At 44.0% G+C, this 20,446-nt stretch overlaps 1 protein-coding gene across 4 annotated transcripts in view; it reads left to right on the top strand.

Annotated features, from left to right (window-relative positions):
* The first annotated feature begins 3,055 nt into the window (after positions 1-3,055).
* The window catches only part of LOC110503411 (cytoplasmic dynein 2 heavy chain 1), a 225,706-nt gene continuing 208,315 nt past the window's right edge, over positions 3,056-20,446 (top strand). For 2 of the 4 annotated variants that reach the window (XM_036961600.1, XM_036961598.1), the window contains exons 1-19: positions 3,056-3,592; positions 3,960-4,191; positions 4,417-4,587; positions 4,715-4,853; positions 5,057-5,175; positions 5,611-5,755; positions 5,923-6,155; positions 7,108-7,236; positions 9,307-9,420; positions 9,514-9,625; positions 9,721-9,845; positions 9,963-10,138; positions 10,230-10,425; positions 10,571-10,666; positions 10,777-11,040; positions 11,849-11,988; positions 13,236-13,464; positions 20,089-20,216; positions 20,293-20,408. In XM_036961600.1, the coding sequence (XP_036817495.1) occupies positions 4,009-4,191; positions 4,417-4,587; positions 4,715-4,853; positions 5,057-5,175; positions 5,611-5,755; positions 5,923-6,155; positions 7,108-7,236; positions 9,307-9,420; positions 9,514-9,625; positions 9,721-9,845; positions 9,963-10,138; positions 10,230-10,425; positions 10,571-10,666; positions 10,777-11,040; positions 11,849-11,988; positions 13,236-13,464; positions 20,089-20,216; positions 20,293-20,408 (2,815 nt within the window). In that variant the 5' untranslated portion in view covers positions 3,056-3,592; positions 3,960-4,008. Of the gene's footprint in view, positions 3,793-3,959; positions 4,192-4,416; positions 4,588-4,714; positions 4,854-5,056; positions 5,176-5,610; positions 5,756-5,922; positions 6,156-7,107; positions 7,237-9,306; positions 9,421-9,513; positions 9,626-9,720; positions 9,846-9,962; positions 10,139-10,229; positions 10,426-10,570; positions 10,667-10,776; positions 11,041-11,848; positions 11,989-13,235; positions 13,465-20,088; positions 20,217-20,292; positions 20,409-20,446 lie in introns of all 4 variants that reach the window. The other 2 variants (XM_036961599.1, XM_036961601.1) reach the window with 2 other exon arrangements.

Raw genomic sequence — 20,446 nt, 5'->3', positions numbered from 1 at the left:
CAGGTTAGGAGAATTAACGCTGCAGGTTAGGAGAATTAACGCAGCAGGTTACGAGAATTAACGCAGCAGGTTACGAGAATTAACGCAGCAGGTTAGGAGAATTAATGCAGCAGGTTAGGAGAATTAACGTAGTAGGTTAGGAGAATTAATGCAGCAGGTTAAGAGAATTAAAGTAGCAGGTTCGGAGAATTAAAGTAGCAGGTTAGGAGAATTAACGCAGCAGGTTAGGAGACTAGGGTTAAGGTTAGAAAAAGGGTTAGGGTTAGCAAAAATGCTCTCCTAACCTGCCACGAAAATAACTTTGAATCGAAGTGGCATGAAAAGAGTGTGACCTACCTAATACACTGTACCCACCCTTATCTGGTATAATCAGTGAAGTGAGTAATTCACTCTGTGTTCTGAAGAAGTGTGATTTACTTGGGGGAAGGACTCTTCCGCTTGGTAGATTTTGAGTCATGTAGTTTATCAGTGCTGCTCCAGCGATAAAACATTCTAGATGCAGCATACAGCAACACACTAGCCAGGTGGGTACCAACTGCAGTGTCTCTACCCAGGACTCAGCTGTTCAGCAACACATTAGCCAGGTGGGTACCAACTGCAGTGTCTCTACCCAGGACTCAGCTGTTCAGCAACACACTAGCCAGGTGGGTACCAACTGCAGTGTCTGTACCCAGGGCTCAGCTGTTCAGCAACACACTAGCCAGGTGCGTACCAACTGCAGTGTCTGTACCCAGGACTCAGCTGTTCAGCAACACACTAGCCAGGTGCGTACCAACTGCAGTGTCTGTACCCAGGACTCAGCTGTTCAGCAGCACACTAGCCAGGTGGGTACCAACTGCAGTGTCTGTACCCAGGACTCAGCTGTTCAGCAACACATTAGCCAGGTGGGTACCAACTGCAGTGTCTCTACCCAGGACTCAGCTGTTCAGCAACACACTAGCCAGGTGGGTACCAACTGCAGTGTCTGTACCCAGGACTCAGGACTCAGCTGTAAGTATACCCACCCAAGTACTCATACCCCCAAACCACGTACCTAACTGCAAAAGAATGTGTTAGGATGAGGCTTTCCTCCCCTCCATACAGGCTACAGATATCAGACGATCAGATCAGACCATGCTGACACAGTATGCAGCATGAGGGCTAAACTCAGACACGAACAGAGGTGTGGTAAACCTCAGTATTAACATGGACTGCAGAAACTCCCTACCAACTCATCGCACCTATTGCCTCGGCACACATACATACACACACGCACACACACATACATACACACGCACGTTACAGGAAGTGAGGAGGAGCTCTTACACCGCGGCTGAGGGATGAGATCATAAAAACCATAGCAATAACTTCAAAAGAAAACAAAGCAGGGGCTTCTGGGAAAGGGTGGCCATCTATTTTTATTGAAAGGGATTCCCTTAATTTCCTACATTTAAAAACATGAGAAACAGAGCTCTACTGCTGACCTCTCCGTATTCATAATGTCATAAGAACTTCCTCTGCAGAAGGCAGACTATACTTTCTTCCTCGTTCCCTCTTTAAAACATAATAAAAAGTAGAATAAACAACTATCTTAGTCCTGACCTGACTGTTTATGAAAGTGATTTGATATTCAATAAAAATGGTCTGAAATTTTTCACGAGCAGGACCATCCACACTACACTAGACTGTGCTGAATCTCTACAAGGACTCACTATTACAACTATGACTGCCATTTTAGTCTTGATGTGTTCTTCCCTCATAAAGACTGATTCAAAAATTCTGAAAACTATTCTGATGTGAACCATGTTACACAACTATAAATTACACTACTACATTATACATTATTGAAACCCCAAGCTAAACTATGAAACAGCCACCTGATATGTTCCATTTGCTTTAGCTTCTCCAATAACCATCATTATGCCACCCATGTGATTTTTCTCTGGTCTATAATATCACAGTCAGGGGCTGTTCTCCTTTGTCCCGAATGGGCCCTGCTGGGTGAAACTTCCGAGTCTGAATCCTGCCATTTGAGGCTGTCAAAGAGGGTAAGCCGTGCCCTAGGAAACTCAGAAACACCAAAGCATTCTCCTACCCTACATGCATTCCCGTCTCAGTTACATCATGCCGGCTGGCATACATCAGATAGGTACATAGCATTGACTTGCAAGCAGTGGCTTGTTGCCGGGCCAGTGATGAAGGACTAGATGAATGGAGCTTGTTTTTATTTAATTCCATGATGGTGATTTTATTTATTGCTGTTGAACTTTCTGAAATTGGAATTCCGTGTAGAGGCCAGATCTACAGAGTAAAAATGTTCCTTCCACTTTGACGTTACAGAGTATTTTGTGTAAATTGTAGAATGCTTTTTGTTGATGAATTAAATCCATTTTAACCCCCCTTTGTAACACAACTAAATGTAGAAAAAGTCAAGGGACGTGAATACTTTCTGAAGGTACTGTTCGTCAATCACTTCAGTATACCTGCATGTTGTATTAATGGCAATGACCTGTATATACTGTATACAGTAACTCAGTGATGCCAATTTAGCAATTTTGTTGCTAGATTTAGCAACTTTTCAGACTACCCTGGCAACTTTTTTTTCAAACAGCACCGAGCAGCAAATTTAGCTACTTTTAAAAATGTATTTGGAACTTTTAGCAACTTTTGAAAAGTCACTCAAAAGCTAAAATGCACGCATTTTCCCTCTAAATGACACAAAAACGATTTTCTCTGTCACACACTCAGTTACAATACACGTGCCTGGCTGCAAAAGTGCATTGTGAGTGACGTCAGCAGCAGGCGCTCAGCTCGTGCACAGGCAAATTGTTGTTGGCTGACTGCAGTCTTGAACAGAACTTACAACATCAAACAACATGTCTCAATCAAAATTCTACAGCCAGAAGTACAGAAAAGAGTTGGAGTCTGTACATGAACAAATGTCAAATCATATTTTTCGCCGAGATGGCCAGTCAATTTGAGTAACGTTATTGTGTATTCTACGTAATTATGCAGTTTTACGTTAGCACGCAATGACATCTCAACGTAATTTTTCAATTTTTAGCAACAAATCAACCTGCCTCTAGCAACTTACCCTGAGCAAAATCTCTAGCTTAGCAAAGTAGCTACCCTAAAAGTTTGCCATATTTTTTTGCAGGATGTGTGACAGTGTGATTCACTTTGATATTAGCTGCTTTTTCCGCTAGAGAATCCATTACTGTTCTTCTGCATTGTTGGAAAGACCTCATAAAAGCTAGTTTCACTGTACAGTTTTAGACCTGCTGTATGTATTCGGTGTACATGACAACACTAAAGTCGAAGCCCTTCTCTCTGCCAGTGGCTTACCACGGATAGCTAAGGCACTTTAAAAACATTTTACGTAGCCAACCAGTGAGCACTGCAGTTCAGATAGCTAGCTACGTAGCTGCCGTAGTTTCAATGGTAACTACGCCAGCTTCACTCTTGGTGCAGAAACAAGACATCAACTGCAGATTGTGCAGAAGTACCCACTCGCCTAAAATTGGGATAGTAATGTTAGTTTTTACGTTGCAGATATAATTTAGTGCTTTGATGTCCACATTCGGTCTTATAGTCGAAGCGACCTCTTTAACCCGTAAGTACGGTATCTAGCTAGCTAGATGAAACTGTTATGAACTTGCTAGCTATAGGTAGCATGATAGCTACGCTAACTAGCTACCTACCCAGGTCGTTAGCTTTCCAGGTAGATCGCAAACGCCATAACATGCCAGTTCATATATACCTCAGTGATGCCAGTGCGTTTCGTCTTTACAACTGGCCGTCAGTTTGCTGACGGTACGTTATTGGACGTTTATGGACTACGGTTTTTAAGATAAATAGCTAGCTTAGCAATGCAGCTAGCTAGTGAGTAACAAGTGGTTTGGCTTGACATACTTTTGGTTAGCCCAGGTAGGGATGTGTGACATCGTCAGAGTATGACATTAGCTGTTTTTTTCCACCAGTGAATCCGAAAACAATCTGTTCAATTGGCCACAAAACAAGAAGTGAGAGATGCCTCACGGCTCGGATGACGCCCGCAAGCAGTTCGTCCTCACCACGACAGGGAACTACTTCGGCCTAAAGCCGTCTGCATCCCTGGTTGGGTCTGAGGAACTCAACAACTTCTTAGATGATGGGAACGAATTCGTGCTTGCTGTCAACAAACACGAGAATGACCTGTGCCTGTCAAACAAGGTATACTAGACAATAAAACATATCATATCCAATTAGTAATATTGTAAAACACACACATTGATGAACATACACTTCTTTCTTTGTTCACATCTACCAAGATAAGAACAGACGTTTTCTTGTTAACCAGGAACTTAGCTATGGACTTTATAATTTTGTTCCTACATAATTGAAATTGACCTAACCAATATCCTATTTTTTTCTGCTTTTTGTTATGGCTGTTTAAAGATTGAGGCTGGGTACAGCAGAGAGAAGGTGCTAGTGTTCTTCAAGCTGCGTCCCACAGTGATAACAGAGGAGAACCTGCACCAGAATGTCCTGGTGTCCTCCATGCTAGAGTCTCCTATCAGTACCCTCTACCAGGCCGTGCGACAGGTGTTCGCCCCTATGCTACTCAAGGTGGGATCGGTTGCCTGTGTGATGAACATATATACCTGTGTACTAAAGAGGTAATACCTTTATACCTTGCAGGTGTGTGTTACAGGTGTGTTTTATAGATTTTAAAAAATGTATTCCCTTATTCAAGGATGAGCGGTGGAGCTCAGCATTTGACCCTAAGCTTGCGGGCCTGCTAAGTGAGCTGGAGCAGGGGCTAGGCTCTGTGGTCCGCAGGGCTGGAACAGAAGACTCTGGCAAGAGGAGTCCAGGGGAAGATGACATCCTGGGTGGGTGCACACTGCTCATCACATGATTCAGAATAGCCTGGATCTGGATCTCTATGAGCTTTAGCAAACCCCTCAGCCTAGGATATATCTACTAGTACATCAAAATGTAACAGGGGAATTACATCAAATAATATCAAGACACAAGAGCAACAACGATCCCCGGTCTAATCATAGTTAAAAGGTGTGTTCTTCTGTCTGTGCAGGTATCCTGACCCCGGTGGATGAATTCCAGTACTGGGCGGATCTCTCTGAGTCTGGGGACAGGAGCACTGTGAGAGAGAGGGCCGCACACTTCTCTGAGCTCTTCAAGCCCATAGAGAAGGCATGGACTGCATGTCTACTACCATTATATCATGTCCAGTGTGCCAAAGAGTGAAAAAAAACAGGACTAGACAATCATTTGTGCCAAATGTGATATCCCTCCTAAATAGCATGGGCTAATGTCCCGATCCAATCACAAAGACCAGCAGGCTTCTCATACTGTATATTACTGTCATGAAGTTCTATTGTGTATTGTCCATTTTTATTGTGTATGATACTGCCACAAATTTCCCCCAAGGGGACAATTAAGGCAGTAAAGTAAAGAATGTTCCCGGCTCAGATTGTCCTCATCAGCCATCTGCTCACTCACCATACCCCAGACTCATCCCAATCAATCATGTCATGGTCACCATCAACCTATGATGGACGAAAGAGGAAGGAAGGAAGGAAGGGGTGAGTGAGCATGTTGACCGTCTCATCCCTCTGTGTGTATCAGGACTACAGTGGTCTGGATGGTGTCTGTCTGGCTGATGCTGTGGAGCTGGTGGAGGTGAGCAGAGACACACTGGATGACGTGTGGAGGCAGAACGACCATGATCCTTTTCCTGAGACACGCATGCTCAGACTCATGGACGTCATCGGTATGACACACACACACACACAGGCCCACACCCACTGCTCACAGATGCCCACGCCTAGAGCTGAAAATGAGCTGTCAGAGAGCTACTGTATTTATTATGGTGGTGGTGCGTTATTCCAGAAGGCCTGCCATGGCTTGTGTTTCTGACTGTGTGTTTATGTGTGTCAGGTGGTGCGCTGGGCAGGTACGTGCAGAAGAAACTGAGTGGTGTGAAACTCTTTTTGGACCCGTTCCTGTCTGTGAGGGAGAGCCTGAGAGTCGGCCTGGTCATCTGTGAGCAGTGGGTGTCGGCCTGTGAGCACCTGAGTGGACAGGTGTGGAAGAGATACGCCCCTTACCCCTGGAAGGGAGACAAGCATCGCCCACAGGCCCTGCACAGCCTGGCTCAGAGACTGGATGAGGTCAGATGCACCAGCTGTCAATCCTTCTCAGTGTCATTAACATCATTGTCATAATTGTATATCAGGAAGTATAGGATAGCCATGCACTCCCTCTTCATAGATCCTTTTGACTAAGTCACTACACCCCACTTCCTTTTTTTCTTAAGTGACAATGTTCCTGATATTCTATCCTGAGGTTACTGATGAAGCTTTACCATATGACTTAATGACGTGTGTGTGTGTGTGTACTGTATATTTGACATGTATGACTGTCTGTGACTCATCCTTCACCACTTCTCTTTCTGAGGAGGTGACGATCCGTTCAGTTCTTAACAAACTCTGACCTGTGTGTGTGGATGTGTGTCTCAGGTGGTGACGATCCGTACAGTTCTTGACAAACTCTGACCTGTGTGTGTGGATGTGTGTCTCAGGTGGTGACGATCCGTTCAGTTCTTGACAAACTCTGACCTGTGTGTCTCAGGTGGTGACGATCCGTACAGTTCTTGACAAACTCTGACCTGTGTGTGTGGATGTGTGTCTCAGGTGGTGACGATCCGTACAGTTCTTGACAAACTCTGACCTGTGTGTGTGGATGTGTCTCTGGTGGTGACGATCCGTACAGTTCTTGACAAACTCTGACCTGTGTGTGTGGATGTGTGTCTCAGGTGGTGACGATCCGTACAGTTCTTGACAAACTCTGACCTGTGTGTGTGGATGTGTGTCTCTGGTGGTGACGATCCGTACAGTTCTTGACAAACTCTGACCTGTGTGTGTGGATGTGTCTCTGGTGGTGACGATCCTTACAGTTCTTGACAAACTCTGACCTGTGTGTGTGGATGTGTGTCTCAGGTGGTGACGATCCGTTCAGTTCTTGACAAACTCTGACCTGTGTGTGTGGATGTGTGTCTCAGGCGGTGACGATCCGTACAGTTCTTGACAAACTCTGACCTGTGTGTGTGGATGTGTGTCTCAGGTGGTGACGATCCGTATGGTCCATGAGAAGCTGCTTCGTCTGCTGCCTGGAGTAAAACAGCAGGCCTTGGCTCGCGTATTTGAACCCTTCTCTGGCCTCAACCCCTTACACTACAACCCCTATACTGAGGTATGTCAACAAATTGGCAACAAACAGACTTCAGCACCTGACACTTCACCCTATTAGAATCTGAAGTCAAATGTCTTCTGTTTGCCGATGATCTGGTGCTTCTGTCCCCAACCAAGAAGGGCCAACAGTAGCACCTAGATCTTCTGCACAGATTCTGTCAGACCTGAGCCCTGACAGTAAATCTCAGTAAGACAAAGATAATGGTGTTCCAAAAAAGGTCCAGTTGCCAAAGTCCATCTATACACCGTTGCCCTAGTGTCAGATATATGTGTATAGGTGGCAGGGAAGTCAGGTGCAGGAGAGTCAAACGGAGTGTAAAATGGAGTCTTTTAATAAATGTCCAAAGTAACATGCTCCATAACACTAAATAGAAAAATGAATATAAACAAATATGGGTACGAAGACCCGTTGCGCACCTATACAAAAAACACTACACTGACAATAAACAATCTCTGACAAAGACATGAGGGGAAACAGGGGGTTAAATACACAACAGGTAATGAATGGGATTGAAAACAGGTGTGTGGGAAGACAAGACAAAACCAATGGAAAATGAAAAATGGATCAATGATGGCTAGAAGACCGGTGACGTCGAACGCCGAGCACCGCCCGAACAAGGAGAGGCAACGACTTCGGCAGAAGTCGTGACACCTAGAGCTCACAAAAAACTATGCACACCTCGGCCTAAACATCAGCGCCACAGATAACTTCCACAAAACTGTGAACAATCTGAGAGACAAGGCAAGAAGGGCTTTCTATGCCATCAAAAGGAACATAAAATTCGACAAACCAATTAGGATCTGGCTAAAAATACTTGAATTGGTCATAGAGCCCATTGCCCTTTATGGTTGTGAGGTCTGGAGTCTGCTCACCAACTAACAATTCACAAATAGAGACTCTGCATACAGAATTCTGCAAAAATATATTTGGTGTACAACGTAAACCACCAAATAATACATGCAGGGTAGAATTAGTCCGATACCCACTAATTATCAAAATCCAGAAAAGAGCCGTTAAATTCTACAACCACCTAAAAGGAAGCGATTCACAAACCTTCCATAACAAAGCCATCACCTACAGAGAGATGAACCTGGAGAAGAGACCCCTAAGCAAGCTGGTCCTGGGGCTCTGTTCACAAACACAAACACACCCCACAGAGCCCCAGGACAACAACACAATTAGACCCAACCAAACCATGAGAAAATAAAAAGATAATTACTTGACGCATTGGAAAGAATTTACAAAACAACAGAGAAAATTAGAATGATATTTGGCCCTAAACAGAGAGTACACAGTGGCAGAATACCTGACCACTGTGACTGACCCAAACTAGAATGATATTTGGCCCTAAACAGAGAGTACACAGTGGCAGAATACCTGACCACTGTGACTGACCCAAACTTAAGGAAAGCTTTGACTATGTACAGACTCAGTGAGCGTAGCCTTGCTATTGAGAAAGGCCGCCGTAGGCAGACATGGCTCTCAAGAGAAGACAGGCTTATGTGCACACTGCCCACAAAATGAGGTGGAAACTGAGCTGCACTTCCTAACCTCCTGCCAAATGTATGACCATATTAGAGACACATATTTCCCTCAGATTACACAGACCCACAAAGAACAAATCCAATTTTGATCATCTCCCGTATCCATTGGGTGAAATACCACAGTGTGCCAGATTTCTGACCGTTTTGCCATAAGAAAAGGTCAACCAGTGAAGAACCAACACCATTGTAAATACAACCCATATTTATGTTTATTTATTTTCCCTTTTGTACTTTAACCGTTTACATCATTACAACACTGTGTATAGACATAATATGACTTGCGTTGCCAATGTGAACATATGAATTGAAATTGAGATTTATTTTGCTGTTCATTTTTGTATTGTTTATCTACCTCACTTGCTTTGGCAATGTAAACATATGCTTCCCATGCCAATAACGCCCCTTAAATTGAATTTGAAAGACAGAGAGAGAGGGAGTATGTAAAATGACAGAACTACATATTAGAAGCTTTAATGTTTACGGAGTTACCTGAGCTGGTTGACGTTTCTCTCTCTCTCTGCTGTAGCCTCTGTGGAGGGCGGCAGTAGCCCAGTTTGAGCGAGCCATCGCCCCAGCAGAGCAGGAGGTGGCAGGCAGACTGAAGGCCTACATAGCAGATGTACAGGACAACCCACAGCAGGTCAGAACATCACTTGTCTAGTTACATGAAGTTGAATTTCATTGTTTTGAAAATGCTGACCTCATTATTAATTCATTGAACTTGTGTTTACAGCTGCTTCAGGTGTTTCAGAAGCACAAGGAGCTGATCAGACGACCCAACGTCAGCAAGGAGCTGCAGTCAGAGAGGGAGACTCTGCTGGCCAGACTGCTGGAATACATCAAGGGTCAATAGGAGTTCAGTACTTCAGAGACTATGTCATGTTGTTTGTGATGTCACCCCTCATGTCCTAATCATGAATTGACCTTTGACCCCTCCCAGTGCTGCGGACAGACTTTGAGGGTCGTTGCCATGGCGCCCCGGGAGAAAAGTCCGGCCCCCTGGCTGGCCGGAATCTCCCTGAGGTCGTCAACAACATTGTATGGGTCCGCCAGCTTCTCCATAAGGTGTGTGTGCAGTTCGTCTCTTTCTCTCTCTCTGTGTGTGTGTGTGTGTGTGTGTGTGTGTGTGTGTGTGTGTGTGTGTGTGTGTGTTGATTGATCGGCTGACTGTTTGTACCTGAGGTGGAGGACTCCATCAAGATAGCGCAGGCTCTGCTGTCAGACCTGTCAGGGTTCCACTCGTTCCTGCGGTTCTGTGACGACCTGCTGGAGGTTCTACGGGCCTACGAACAGGAACAGTTTGATGACTGGTCCAGAGACATCCTCTCTGGCCTCTCTGACCCAAAGTCTGGCATCAGGTCAGTTGAGAACCATACAGCAATTTGTCCATCAGTCCATCCATTCTGTATTAATACTGTATAATAAACCCACTGTTCTCCCTCCCTCCAGTCTTCAGGCCAGTAACCGTGTGATGGAGCTGGACCATATAGATGGAAAGCTGAAGATCCAGTACTCTGACCGTCTGGTGACTCTGCTGAGGGAGGTCAGACAGCTGTCAGCCCTTGGCTTCCCCATCCCAGCCAAGATCCAGCAGGCTGCCAACACCGCAGACAAGTTCTACAGACAGGCCATCATCCTCAAACAGGCAAGGACACACACACACACACACACACACACACACACACACACACACACACACACACACACACACACTGTTTTACACACACACATGGACCCACGTCCTGTATTTTATTTATGTTTAGATGTGACTCTGTGTTTGTCTCTGGCAGGTGGCCCATTTCTACAACACCATCGACCAGCAGATGATCTCCTCTCAGAGACCCATGATGCTCAGCTACGCCCTGGCCTTTGAGCAGGTCATCAAGGTACTGACTCATCCATAGGCTTATAGATCTGTTACCACCACCACCTCCCGCCCCAACCAAATGCTTTAAGGAAAACCATTTCAAATATCCTGTCCCTTTTCCCAATGCAGCAGAATCCACGGTCCCAACCCCGGGACTCTGGCGGGAAGCTGCAGATCACCTGGGATAATCCCAAAGAGCTGGAGGTGTACATTGGAAAACTCCAGTCTGCCGCAGAGAGACTCTCCACTGAGAACCGGAAACTGAGGAAGTGGCACACAGACTTCACTGAGAAGGTGGTGGCCCTGATGACTGTGGACCTGCTGAGGCACCAGCAGCGCTGGAAGGATGGCTTACAGGAGCTACGCACCGGGGTCGCCACACTGGAGGCACAGGTAACCACGAGAATGGTAGGGAGTCTGGCTAGAGAGCTGAGATTAGGGTAAGAGTTATAAAGGTCTGTGTTTAGTATTTGGTGTTTCATTAGGATCCCCATTAGCTGTTCCAAAAACAGCAGCTACTCTTCCTGGTGTTCAACACAAAACATAAAACAAAATACAGAATGACATAATACAGAACATTAATAGACAAGAACAGCTCAAGGACAGAACTACATATATTTTAAAAAATGCACATGTAGCCTACATATCAAGGAATACACACACACTATCTGGGTCAAATATGGTGAGAGGTGTTGTGCCGGGAGGTGTTGCTTTATCTGTTTTTTGAAACCAGGTTTGCTGTTTATTTGAGCAATATGAGATGGATGGAAGTTCCATGCAATAATGGCTCTATATAATACTGTACGCTTTCTTGAATTTGTTCTGGATTTGGGAACTGTGTAAAGACCCCTGGTGGCATGTCTGGTGAGGTAAGTGTGTGTGTCAGAGCTGTGTGTAAGTTGACTATGCAAACAATTTGGGATTTTTAACACATTAATGTTTCTCATAAAAATAACAAGTGATGCAGTCAGTCTCCCCTCAACTCTGAACCAAGAGAGACTGGCATGTATAGTATTTACATCAGCCCTCTGATTACAATGAAGGACAAGACGTGTCGATCTGTTCTGGGCCAGCTGCAGCTTAACTAGGTCTTTCCTTGCAGCACTGGACCACACGGCCGGAAAGTGATGAGGGTATGTTTGGTTAGAACGTCTTAACTCCTGTCTGCTATTTGATGTTGATTGTGTGTTTGGTGATGTAGGGGTTCAGGTCAGGGGAGATGAAGGCCTGGAGGCAGCACTGGAACCACCAGCTGTACAAGGCCCTGGAACATCAGTACCAGACTGGACTGGAGGCTCTCAACAAGAACCTGCCTGAGATACACATAGACCTCACTTTCAAGTTAGTGGCACTCTGTCTCTCTCTCGGTCTCTCTCTCGGTCTCTCTTTGTCTCTCTCTCGGTCTCTCTTTGTCTCTCTCTCGGTCTCTCTTTGTCTCTCTCTCGGTCTCTCTTTGTCTCTCTCTCGGTCTCTCTTTGTCTCTCTCTCGGTCTCTCTCTCGGTCTCTCTTTGTCTCTCTGTCTCTCTCTCGGTCTCTCTCTCTTTGTCTCTGCCTCTTTGTCTCTGCCTCTCTCTCTCTGTCTCTGCCTCTCTCTCTCTGTCTCTGCCTCTCTCTCTCTGTCTCTGCCTCTCTCTCTCTGTCTCTGCCTCTCTCTCTCTGTCTCTGCCTCTCTCTCTCTCTCTGCCTCTCTCTCTCTTTGTCTCTGCCTCTCTCTCTCTTTGTCTCTGCCTCTCTTTCTCTTTGTCTCTGCCTCTCTCTCTCTTTGTCTCTGCCACTCTCTCTCTTTGTCTCTTTGTCTCTCTCTCTGTCTCTCTCTTTGTGTCTCTCTCTCTTTGTCTCTCTCTCTCTTTGTCTCTCTCTCTCTTTGTCTTTCTCTCTTTGTGTCTCTCTCTTTGTGTCTCTCTCTTTGTGTCTCTCTCTTTGTGTCTCTCTCTCTTTGTGTCTCTCTTTGTGTCTCTCTCTCTCTCTCTTTGTCTCTCTCTCTCTCTTTGTCTCTCTCTCTCTCTCTTTGTCTCTCTCTCTCTCTCTTTGTCTCTCTCTCTCTTTGTCTCTCTCTCTCTTTGTCTCTCTCTCTTTGTCTCTGCCTCTCTCTCTCTTTGTCTCTGCCTCTCTCTCTCTTTGTCTCTGCCTCTCTTTCTCTTTGTCTCTGCCTCTCTCTCTCTTTGTCTCTGCCTCTCTCTCTCTTTGTCTCTCTCTCTTTGTCTCTGCCTCTCTCTCTCTTTGTCTCTGCCTCTCTCTCTCTTTGTCTCTCTCTCTTTGTCTCTGCCTCTCTCTCTCTTTGTATCTCTCTTTGTCTCTGCCTCTCACTCTTTGTCTCTCTCTTTGTCTCTGCCTCTATCTCTCTTTGTCTCTCTCTCTTTGTCTCTGCCTTTCTCTCTCTTTGTCTCGCTCTCTTTGTCTTTGTCTCTCTCTCTTTGTCTGCCTCTCTCTCTCTTTGTCTCTCTCTCTTTGTCTTTGTCTCTCTCTCTCTCTCTCTCTTTGTCTCTTTTTGTCTCTTTCTGTCTCTCTCTCCTACGGTAATATAATATACTGCATTGTAAAATAGTCAAACGTATAATCTCTGCTCTGCTGTCGTCCCCATCTTTAGGCAGGGTCGTCTTCAGTTCCGTCCTCCTTTTGAGGAGGTGAGGGCCAAGTACTTCAGAGAGATGAAGAGGTTCATCTCTATCCCGAACCAGTTCAAAGGAGTCAGCGCCCAGGGGGAGGAGCTCATCTTCAGCGTCATGATTGACAGGAACGCATCAGGCTTCCTCACCATCTTCCGCAAAGCAGAGGACCTCTTCAGCCGGCTGCTGGGCGTTCAGGACAAGTTTAAGGTGTGTGTGTGTTAGTGTTGCTCAGTGGTTGACTGTATTGGAATATCCGTCATTAACTAATGTACCAGGATTCTGTCTTTTAAAAAGAATACCTCCTTGATTTGAGTACATTTGGGGTAATTGTTGTATTTCTGGCATGGTTTTATTTTGACACAGGGTTTAATTTCCCTTCTAGTGGTACAGCGGTAGTCTTTTCAGTGTCCTTTTATGCGTCCTGTGGTTTTAGGAGGGAAACCCCCTGTCCCCAAAAGCAAAGCTTTCTTCTGCCTTTTCTACCACTCATGAAAGTAATGTGGTTCACCACAGTTTCTGTCACCTCCCGCACAGAAACTCAATCAACACACGCACATGTGGTCCAGATTAGACACATACACACAAACTGACTGAATGGCTTTATGTGAGGAAGACACAAGTCAAGCCAAATCAAAGTCCATCTAGTCTCCACCTGATCCACGTCTATCTGTATATATAATGTCTGTAATATCTGTCTGTTTATATAATATCTGTCTGTGTATATAATGTCTGTAATGTCTGTCTGTTTATATAATATCTGTCTGTGTATATAATGTCTGTCTGTGTATATAATGTCTGTAATATCTGTCTGTGTATATCATGTCTGTAATGTCTAATATATCTGTCTGTGTATATAATGTCTGTAATGTCTGTCTGTCTGTAATGTCTGTCTGTGTATATAATGTCTAATATATCTGTCTGTTTATATGTCTGTCTGTGTATATAATGTCTGTAATGTCTGTCTGTGTATATAATGTCTGTCTGTGTATATAATGTCTGTAATGTCTGTCTGGGTATATCATGTCTGTGTATATAATGTCTGTAATGTCTGTCTGTCTGTAATGTCTGTTTGTGTATATAATGTCTAATATATCTGTCTGTTTATATGTCTGTCTGTGTATATAATGTCTGTAATGTCTGTCTGGGTATATAATGTCTGTCTGTGTATATAATGTCTGTCTGTGTATATAATGTCTGTCTGTGTATATAATGTCTGTAATGTCTGTCTGGGTATATAATGTCTGTCTGTGTATATAATGTCTGTCTGTGTATATAATGTCTGTAATGTCTGTCTGGGTATATAATGTCTGTCTGTGTATATAATGTCTGTAATGTCTGTCTGGGTATATCATGTCTGTCTGTGTATATAATGTCTGTCTGTGTATATAATGTCTGTAATGTCTGTCTGGGTATATCATGTCTGTCTGTTTATTTAATGTCTGTCTGGGTATATCATGTCTGTCTGTTTATTTAATGTCTGTCTGTGTATATAATGTCTGTAATGTCTGTCTGGGTATATCATGTCTGTCTGTGTATATAATGTCTGTAATGTCTGTCTGTCTGTAATGTCTGTCTGTGTATATAATGTCTAATATATCTGTCTGTTTATATGTCTGTCTGTGTATATAATGTCTGTAATGTCTGTCTGGGTATATAATGTCTGTCTGTGTATATAATGTCTGTCTGGGTATATAATGTCTGTCTGTGTATATAATGTCTGTCTGTGTATATAATGTCTGTAATGTCTGTCTGGGTATATAATGTCTGTCTGTGTATATAATGTCTGTCTGTGTATATAATGTCTGTCTGTGTATATAATGTCTGTAATGTCTGTCTGGGTATATAATGTCTGTCTGTGTATATAATGTCTGTAATGTCTGTCTGTGTATATAATGTCTGTCTGTGTATATAATGTCTGTAATGTCTGTCTGGGTATATAATGTCTGTCTGTGTATATAATGTCTGTCTGTGTATATAATGTCTGTCTGTGTATATAATGTCTGTAATGTCTGTCTGGGTATATAATGTCTGTCTGTGTATATAATGTCTGTCTGTGTATATAATGTCTGTCTGTGTATATAATGTCTGTAATGTCTGTCTGGGTATATCATGTCTGTCTGTTTATTTAATGTCTGTGTTTATATACAGTCGTGGACAAAGGTTTTGAGAATGACACAAATATTTATTTTCAAAGTCTGCTGCCTCAGTTTGTATGATGGCAATTTGCATATACTCCAGAATGTTATGAAGGGTGATCAGATGGATCGCAATTAATTGCAAAGTCCCTCTTAGCCATGCAAATGAATCTAATCCCCCCCCCCCAAAAAAAAATGTCACTGCATTTTAGCCCTGCCACAAAAGGACCAGCTGACATCATGTCAGTGATTCTCTTGTTAACACAGGTGTGAGTGTCGACAAGGCTGGAGATCACTCTTTCCAGCTGATTGAGTTTGAATAACAGACTGGAAGCTTCAAAAGGAGGGTGGTGCTTGGAATCATTGTTCTTCCTCTGTCAACCATGGTTACTTGCAAGGAAACACGTGCCGTCATCATTGCTTTGCACAAAAAGGGCTTCACAGGCAAGGATATTGCTGCCAGTAAGAATGCACCTAAATTAACCATTTATCAGATCATCAAGAACTTTAAGGAGAGCGGTTCAATTGTTGCGAAGAAGGCTTCAGGGCGCCCAAGAAAGTCCAGCAAGCGCCAGGACCGTCTCCTAAAGTTGATTCAGCTGCGGGATCGGGGCACCACCTGTACAGAGCTTGCTCAGGAATGGCAGCAGGCAGGTGTGAGTGCATCTGCACGCACAGTGAGGCAAAGACTTTTGGAGGATGGCCTGGTGTCAAGAAGGGCAGCAAAGAAGCCACTTCTCTCCAGGAAAAACATCAGGGACAGACTGATATTCTGCAAAAGGTGCAGGGATTGGACTGCTGAGGACTGATAGAAATATATATATATATATATATATATATATATATGATATATCCCCTTTCCGATTGTTTGGGGCATCTGGAAAAAAGCTTGTCGGAGAAGACAAGGTGAGCTCTATCATTAGTCCTGTGTCATGCCAACAGTAAAGCATCCTGAGACCATTCATGTGTGGGGTTGCTTCTCAGCCAAGGGAGTGGGCTCACTCACAATTTTGCCTAAGAACAGCCTTGAATAAAGAATGGCACATCCTCCGAGAGCAACTTCTCCCACCATCCAGGAACAGTTTGGTGACAAACAATGCCTTTTCCAGCATGATGGAGCACCTTGCCACAAGGCAAAAGTGATAACTAAGTGGCTCAGGGAACAAAACATCGATGTTTTGGGTCCATGGCCAGGAAACTCCCCAGACCTTAATCCCATTGAGAACTTGTGGTCAATCTTCAAGAGGTGGGTGGACAAACAAAACCCCACAAATTCTGACAAACTCCAAGCATTGATTATGCAAGAATGGGCTGCCATCAGTCAGGATGTGGCCCAGAAGTTAATTGACAGCATGCCAGGGCCAATTGTAGAGGTCTTGAAAAAGAAGGGTCAACACTGCAAATATTGACTCTTTGCATCAACTTCATGTAACTGTCAATAAAACACTTATGAAATGCTTGTAATTATACTTCAGTATTCCATAGTAACATCTGACAAAAATATCTAGAGACACTGAGGCAGCAGACTTGGACATTAATATTTGTGTCATTCTCAAAACTTTTGGCCACAACTGTAATGTCTGTGTATGTAATATCTGTCTGTGTATATAATGTCTGTTTGTGTATATAATGTCTGTCTGTGTATATAATGTCTGTTTGTGTATATAATGTCTGTAATGTCTGTCTGTCTGTGTATATAATGTCTGTCTGTGTATATAATGTCTGTAATGTCTGTCTGTCTGTGTATATAATGTCTGTAATGTCTATCTGTGTATATAATGTCTGTAATGTCTGTCTGTCTGTGTATATAATGTCTGTAATGTCTATCTGTGTATATAATGTCTATAATGTCTGTCTGTGTATATGTCTATAATGTCTGTCTGTGTGTATATAATGTATGTCTGTGTATATAATGTATGTAATGTCTGTCTGTTTATATAATGTCTGTCTGTTTATACACTGCTCAAAAAAATAAAGGGAACACTAAAATAACACATCATAGATCTGAATGAATGAACTATTCTTATTAAATACTTTCTTCTTTACATAGTTGAATGTGCTGACGACAAAATCACACAAATTATCAATGGAAATAAAATGTATCAACCCATGGAGGTCTGGATTTGGAGTCACACTCAAAATTAAAGTGGAAAACCACACTACAGGCTGATCCAACTTTGATGTAATGTCTTTAAAACAAGTGAAAATGAGGCTCAGTAGTGTGTGTGGCCTCCACATGCCTGTATTCCTCCCTACGCCTGGCATGCTCCTGATGAGGTGGCGGATGGTCTCCTGAGGGATCTCCTCCCAGACCTGGACTAAAGCATCCGCCAACTCCCGGACAATCTGTGGTGCAACGTGGCGTTGCTGGATGGAGCGAGACATGATGTGCACAATTGGATTCAGGTCTGGTGAACGGGCGGGCCAGTCCATAGCATCAATGCCTTCCTCTTGCAGGAACTGCTGACACACTCCAGCCACATGAGGTCTTGCATTAGGAGGAACCCAGGGCCAACCGCACCAGCATATGGTCTCACAAGGGATCTTGAGGATCTCATCTCGGTACCTAATGGCAGTCAGGCTACCTCTGGCGAGCACATGGAGGGCTGTGCGGTCCCCCAAAGAAATGCCACCCACACACCATGACTGACCATGCTGGAGGATGTTGCAGGCAGCAGAACATTCTCCACGGCGTCTCCAGACTCTGTCACGTCTGTCACGTGCTCAGTGTGAACCTGCTTTCATCTGTGAAGAGCACACGGCGCCAGTGGCGAATTTGCCAATCTTGGTGTTCTCTGGCAAATGTTTCTGACCGTTTGAGTAGACACATGCACATTTGTGGCCTGCTGGAGGTCATTTTGCAGGGCTCTGGCAGTGCTCCTCCTGCTCCTTCTTGCACAAAGGCGGAGGTAGCGGTCCTGCTGCTGGGTTGTTGCCCTCCTACGGCCTCCTCCACATCTCCTGATGTACTGGCCTGTCTCCGGGTAGCGCCTCCATGCTCTGGACACTACGCTGACAGACACAGCAAACCTTCTTGCCACAGCTCGCATTGATGTGCCATCCTGGATGAGCTGCACTACCTGAGCCACTTGTGTGGGTTGTAGACTCCCTCTCATGCTACCACTAGAGTGAAAGCACCGCCAGCATTCAAAAGTGACCAAAACATCAGCCAGGAAGCATAGGAACTGAGAAGTGGTCTGTGGTCACCACCTGCAGAACCACTCCTTTATTGGGGGTGTCTTGCTAATTGCCTATAATTTCCACCTGTTGTCTATTGCATTTGCACAACAGCATGTGACATTTATTGTCAATCAGTGTTGCTTCCTAAGTGGACAGTTTGATTTCACAGAAGTGTGATTGACTTGGAGTTACATTGTGTTGTTTAAGTGTTCCCTTTATTTTTTTGAGCAGTGTATAATGTCTGTCTGGTTATATAATGTCTGTCTCTCTGTCTCTATAATATCGGTAATATCCGTCTGTGTATATAATGTATGTAATGTCTGTCTGTGTATATAATGTATGTCTGTCTATATAATGTCTCTAATATCTCTGTTTATATAATGTCTGTAATGTCTATCTGTGTATATAATAATTCTAATGTATGTTTGTGTATATAATGTCTGTATCTGTGTATAATGTCTATCTTTATATATAATGTACGTGTGTATAATGTTTGTAATGTCTGTGTATGTAATGTCTAATGTACAGTGAGTTTTCAAAACATTAGGAACACCTTTTTAACATTGAGTTTCACCCCCTTTGCCCTCAGAACTTCCTCAGTTTGTCAGGGGATGGACTCTACAAGGTGTTGAAAGCATTCCACAGGGATGCTGGCCCATGTTGACTCCAATGCTTCCCACAGTTGTGTCAAGTTGACTGGATGTCCTTTGGGTGGTGGACCATTCTTATTACACATGGGAAACTGTTGAGCGTGAAAAACCCAGCAGCGTTGCAGTTCTTGGCACAAACCGGTGTGCCTGGCACCTACTACCATACCCCGTTCAAAGGCACTTAAATATTTTGTCTTGCCCATTCACCCTCTGAATGACACACATACACAATCCATGTCTCAATTGTCTCAAGCTTACAAATCATTCTTTAACCTGTCTCCTTCCCTTCATTTACACTGATTGAAGAGGAGCATGTACACTCAGTGTATATCTGTGTATACAGTGGGGCAAAAAAGTATTTAGTCAGCCACCAATTGTGCAAGTTCTCCCACTTAAAAAGATGAGAGAGGCCTGTAATTTTCATCATAGGTACACTTCAACTATGACAGACAAAACAAGAAAAAAAATCCAGAAGATCACATTGTAGGATTTTTAATGAATTTATTTGCAAATTATGGTGGAAAATAAGTATTTGGTCAATAACAACAGTTTCTCAATACTTTGTTATATACCCTTTGTTGGCAATGACAGAGGTCAAACGCTTTCTGTAAGTCTTCACAGGGTTTCCACACACTGTTGCTGGTATTTTGGCCCATTCCTCCATGCAGATCTCCTCTAGAGCAGTGATGTTTTGGGGCTGTTGCTGGGCAACACAGACTTTCAACTCCCTCCAAAGATTTTCTATGGGGTTGAGATCTGGAGACTGGCTAGGCCACTCCAGGACCTTGAAATGCTTCTTACGAAGCCACTCCTTCGTTGCCCGGGCGGTGTGTTAGTGTATATCTATCTTTGTGTTCTCTCTGTAGGAGTGGGTGGTGCTGGGCCAGGTTGACATGGACTTGTTGGTGGAGAAGCAGCTATCGTCTGTCCAGGACTGGGAGAGGAACTTCAAGGCCTTGAAGGCCAGAGGGAAGGAGTCAGAGCGCCTGCCCAGGTACACAGCCGCCCACAGGCCACATAGCTTCCATTGATCTGTTACAGTCGTGGTAAAAGCGTTTTGTCTCTTTCAGTCTGGAGAAGGTTGACTGTATCACAGTGAACTGTGAGCCAGTGAAGGCAGTGATTGATGACCTCATCCAGAGACTGTTTGACACCCTGCTGATGTCCCTCAGAAAGTCCATACAAGGTAAAGCCTGGATTTACACTTGAAATAAATGCGTTTAA

The sequence above is a fragment of the Oncorhynchus mykiss genome, chromosome 24 (genome assembly GCF_013265735.2).
Source record: "Oncorhynchus mykiss isolate Arlee chromosome 24, USDA_OmykA_1.1, whole genome shotgun sequence".
NCBI classification, from domain to species: Eukaryota; Metazoa; Chordata; class Actinopteri; order Salmoniformes; family Salmonidae; genus Oncorhynchus; species Oncorhynchus mykiss.
Note: the sequence above shows the minus strand (reverse complement) of the source record. Positions and strands in the feature narration are given on the sequence as shown.